The 4,830-nt window shown below is 49.6% G+C and overlaps 1 protein-coding gene across 1 annotated transcript; it reads left to right on the top strand.

The window, feature by feature from the left end:
* Positions 1-3,993: 3,993 nt before the first annotated feature.
* Positions 3,994-4,830, top strand: BKA55DRAFT_547014 (Alpha/Beta hydrolase protein; the record flags this gene model as incomplete). Its single annotated transcript, XM_046190979.1, has 3 exons — positions 3,994-4,438; positions 4,510-4,592; positions 4,654-4,830. 3 exons carry the CDS (start codon positions 3,994-3,996, stop codon positions 4,828-4,830), a joined length of 705 nt encoding a protein of 234 aa, XP_046041313.1.

Raw genomic sequence — 4,830 nt, 5'->3', positions numbered from 1 at the left:
ATACTTAGATATAATATATTGTTACTCCCATGATAGTGCCAGGCTTCTATATATAATTTGCTTAAAGAAGGCGACGTTATGCAGTATAGTGCAATGGTTTCCACCCCGGCGGATGCGGCTTTCGTGCTTACAACTATCTCTTTTAGTGTCATAAGCCTACACTTCCGTACCGAGCCCCACATGTCCCCCGCTTTGGCTGAGGTACATGCAGTAACTTGGAGGGCCAGAGGAATCAACCCCGCCCATTTCTTTATACATTTCTTCTTCTTCAATCCCTACGGTCTTATGGCTTCTTAACAAGCCTCTGACCTAGCGGTTAACGAGTATGGCGATAGCTGTATTGTTATTGCGAATAGCCGCTGTGAGCAGCCGGCTGATAATACCTGCCGACCAATCAAAGCTCCGGATCCCTCCCGCGGCTACCATTTTCGGCCATTGAAGCTTCTAATTCGGGCCCCTAAGATTACAGCCTTGCCCTAGGAGCCGCTGTTGCTATTCTAGCAATTTGTACTATTTTGCTAGTAGAAAGCTGGGCCTGTTATACGAATAGCTGGGCTAGCCACGTGCTTGAAGAGGCTCGCTGTGGCCGTCATATATTAAAGCCACAGTCACAGCTATTCCAATAAAAATCAACCTCTGCTGCAGAAATCTATATATAGATTGCAATCTTTATTTATATAAGACTATATATAGATAAGCAGATCAAGGACTATTAGAAGGCTCCGCCCCTATGGAAGCAACGCCCTCTCTATTTAATACAAAATAGATAACTTACACACGATTCTAGCTATTATCACGGAACCTTCGCCTTTTTGACCACATAACTATTAATAAGGAAGCTTCTATTAAGGATTATAGCCGAACCTTTATCCGGGTTAAGGCCTGGTCTGACCATATACAGCAGGCGTCTTAAGACTTTTACTTACCAGGCATATCTATTGCTATAGATGAGTGTATGGTCCGCTTCCTAGGGAGAGAATTAGAGACAACAGTCGTACCTAACAAACCTATCCCTCGAGGCTTCAAAGCTTGGGCTGTGGCCCAAGAAGGCTATTCCCTGCGGTGGCTTTGGCACCGGCCATATCGAAAATACGGGCCCGTAGGGGTCAGGCCTGCTTACTGGCGAAAATCACCACAGGTACGGAAACAGCGGCAAAGACGGCCAGTTAGGAAATCAGAGAGAGCAGAGCATCTAAATCCTACCCAAGCTGTGGTTGTTGCCCTAGTAAAATTGCTGTCAAAAGCCAGGTATTACGTATTCCTAGATAACCTATTCTCCTCCCCTAACCTCTTCCGCCGGCTCCGTCAACTAGGGCACGGAGCCACAGGCACAGCCCGTCAGAACTGTGGCTTCTATGAACCCCTAGTCAAGCTGAAGAAGGTTGACAACACAGCAGCCGCTGACCTTGAGTTCAACTACCTCACGGCAGTCCCTACGAAGGATAACCTGGTCAGTTAGAAAGACAGGATCTCTATGATTTCCCTTACTAATTTGTCTTTGGTTAGGTTAATCAGATCATTTGGAAAGGCAATGCTCTTGTGTTATTCTTATCTATAGTTTTCACAGACGTTGAACGTGTTGACCGCAAGAGGAAGAGACCGATAACAGACCAACCGTCAGCACGGCCAATCAAGCGTTTTTTTGGTGCCGAGCCTGTAAAGGTTATTTCTATCCCGTAAATTGCTGCTATCTATAATGAACAGATGAATGCTGTGGACCAAGGTGACCAAAGGCGAGCCTATTGGATCCCTGACCGCCGTGTCCGTAGGGGCAGCTGGAAGGCCCTAGCTTGAGACTTCCTGCTAGAAATAGCCCTGATCAATAGCTTCATTTTACAGCTTAAAGGGCAGCCACAGTGGAAGCCTATAAAGGCACAAGCTGACTGGCGGCAACACATTGTGGATAGCCTCATTGCTAAGTATCAACCTGACAGTCAGTCAAGGCAGAGATTTCGTACTGGAGACGAATTTACGCTTGTAACACTGCATAATTGGGTCCGAAATAAAAACCCCTCGCCTTGTAAAGCTTGTAAAGGAATAGGGGTTGGAGAGGGTCAGCCGCAGCCCTTACAAGCCAATACAAATAATGGGAATAAGGGCAAAAGGGTTCAGTCACGGTACGGCTGTCAGGAGTGCAAAGTACCCCTATGTAGATCCGGGAATTGTTGGGACTTCTATTACCGCATAAATTAGGTGGGGCTGAATGTACCTTTCATTTGATGTCCTCTGGTTGGCTAGACCTCCCTGTCCGGTACGCAAGTGTAGGCTTATGACAGAGATAAAAATGATATTCTTTTCAATCTACAGGTACAAGGAGGCAGCCCTTATTTTAGATACACGTGAACTCGTTCATTATCCACTACATTTACCTCCAAATGCAGGCGGAAGGTCCAGGTCGAGAGTGCTGGGTCATTGATCCTGATGTGAGCTGACAGCGAGGTATCAGGGGTCAGGGACTTCGAGGTCATCTGAACATCTGTACAAGAAGGCGAAGGCAAACAATGGCCAAGTGGGCTGCTGCCGAACTCTCCTGCAGCAAGAACAGGCTCTGAGTCTTGGACGGTGATGTTTGCTGGAAGGGGGCCATGGCTGGAAAGGACGGGCTGAGAAGATACGTATGATTACATGATCCGCCCTACGCTTCCTGAGTTGGGTTGAAATGCCTCATCGGCAGGCCTACCCACCAGTCTGGATGCATCTTCCTTGTTGACAGAGTGAGACCCAGCCAGGTGAACCAGGAAATGCAGACCACGAGCGAAAGGTCACTATGATTCTTGACTTTCTCTATAAGGTGATCCATGGTTATGGGGAAAGAGGCGGAGGGCAACTCTGCTGCCTGGGAAGTAGTCGACCCTTAGTCTCCTTGCACGTTATCCGAAGCGCGCCCCAGGGCATCCTCGCCGAGCAACCTGCCGACGGAGCCCAAGGCGCTGACACACATGTAAGTGACGAGCGCAGGCGCTCCAGTCGGAGTAACATGACCAGCCTAGAGCGCGGGCACGGCGCCGAGGGGTCGGACCTGCAGTAACATTGAATCCTGGATGGAGAGGTTGCTGTCAGCGGCCTTGCGCCTCTTCGGTGTAGCTGGTCAAAATCAGGCCCTGACAGTTTGACATTCAGAAAGCTCATGTTTCTCCTCGGCCTCGGCGCCGAAGGCCGAGTCTAGCATGCCGCGGAGGATGACGGATATGGACTGATGGAGGTCGATACCGTGATGCGGCGTTCACCACAACCTACTAGCCTGGTTTACCACCTAATCAGGCACACCATGCATTACCCCGCGAATTGCCCCTTTCTGTTGACAGGGGATCAAGAGAGTCGGGTATCGTTTCGATGCCGGGGTTCTACCCCAGAGTAATGTCGGTGATGAGCCATTGCGGGGCTATATGTAACTTCACAACCCATCACTATATGTTGGGGTTCAGTCGGCCCGGTTAGAATGCACGAGAGTCCAAATATGGGCATCATCTTGCAATACTTTTGGGTTAGTTCCTGGGCAGGTAGGCAATATTCTATGTCATAAAAATCACCCCCAAAGATGTACTGCGATCTGAAGCCAAGTGCCGTGTTGAGGTCCTCCGCTCCAATCCTTGGAGATGCTAGTCATTCCACGAACCGGATCAATGACCAGATGTGAGTTCAACACAGAATCCCTCCAACCGGCCTGAAGGAAACAAGACTATCGCCTCTATAGTACCACCGATTCGTTGGATAAACATTGCCGATTATACCCTCCACCACGGCCAATGCCCTATTTCAGAATCCTCAATGCGCCAATGAAGAATCACGAGAAGCCTCTTCGGACCGAACCAACGATATCATGTGATGCGGGGTGCATAACGAGAGATGAGCGATACGGATAGAGGGTATCTTTTGTCTTCAAGAGAAAGATAAATAGCCAGCCAGCTCCGCGTTATCAACAGTCAACTCCATCTACAACAACGCTACACAACACTAACTAACCGACTTGGCCATCCATCGCCTGTTTTGAAAATGTTGAACACAGCTTTCCTCGCCTCTCTTTTCCTCATCCCATTGGCCATCGGCGCTCCGGCCGTTGACATCGAGGAGCGCCAAGCGCCATGTCAAAATGTGCACATCTTCTTGGCTCGTGGCACTGACGAGCCTTATCCGGGTCGCCAAAGCTCCCTTGCCTCGGCCATTTGTAGTGGCTTGCCTAGCTGTGGCTACGAGAACATCAATTACCCGGCTAATTTCAATACATACTGCACTTCGATATACGCTGGGATCACCGGCGGTCTGTCACAGATTACGGCATATGCGAATCGATGCCCTAATTCCAAAATAGTCCTGAGCGGCTATTCGCAGGGCGCTCAGCTCATTGGCGACATCCTTGGTGGCGGCGGCGGGCAGAGCTTGGGATGTACCCAGCAGTCCAACTCTGCGTTGAATCCTGCGACTTCGCCTGGCAATAAGAGTAAATCCTTCTCCTTAATTCGTATGGCGATAATGGTGTTCAGGCTCGAATGGCTAATCTCACCTGCATAGTTGCTGCTGCGCTGTTCTTTGGCGATCCTCGCCACGCTGCCAATCAGGCCTACAACACTGGTACCGGTGCTTCAAGGAACGGCGTAAGCAAATCAATGTGTCCTAGCAACGCCCGACAAAGAGTTGACATTGCCCCTTTAACAGATAAACCCTCGGAATGGTGCTCAACTGACCTCGCTGAACCGCTTTTCCAACAAAATCCGATCCTGGTGTTTGGCAGGCGATAATGTGTGCGCGCAGGGTACTGATCCAAACGCCCACACCTCCTACTTTAATGTGTTCTCTCAGGAGGCAGGTGCTTGGGTCAAGACTAAGGTCTAA

The sequence above is a fragment of the Fusarium redolens genome (genome assembly GCF_020744475.1).
Source record: "Fusarium redolens strain MPI-CAGE-AT-0023 chromosome Unknown BKA55scaffold_34, whole genome shotgun sequence".
In the NCBI taxonomy this organism is placed as follows: Eukaryota; Fungi; Ascomycota; class Sordariomycetes; order Hypocreales; family Nectriaceae; genus Fusarium; species Fusarium redolens.
The sequence above is the reverse complement of the archived record's forward strand: the minus strand, read 5'-3'. Positions and strand labels throughout refer to the sequence as shown.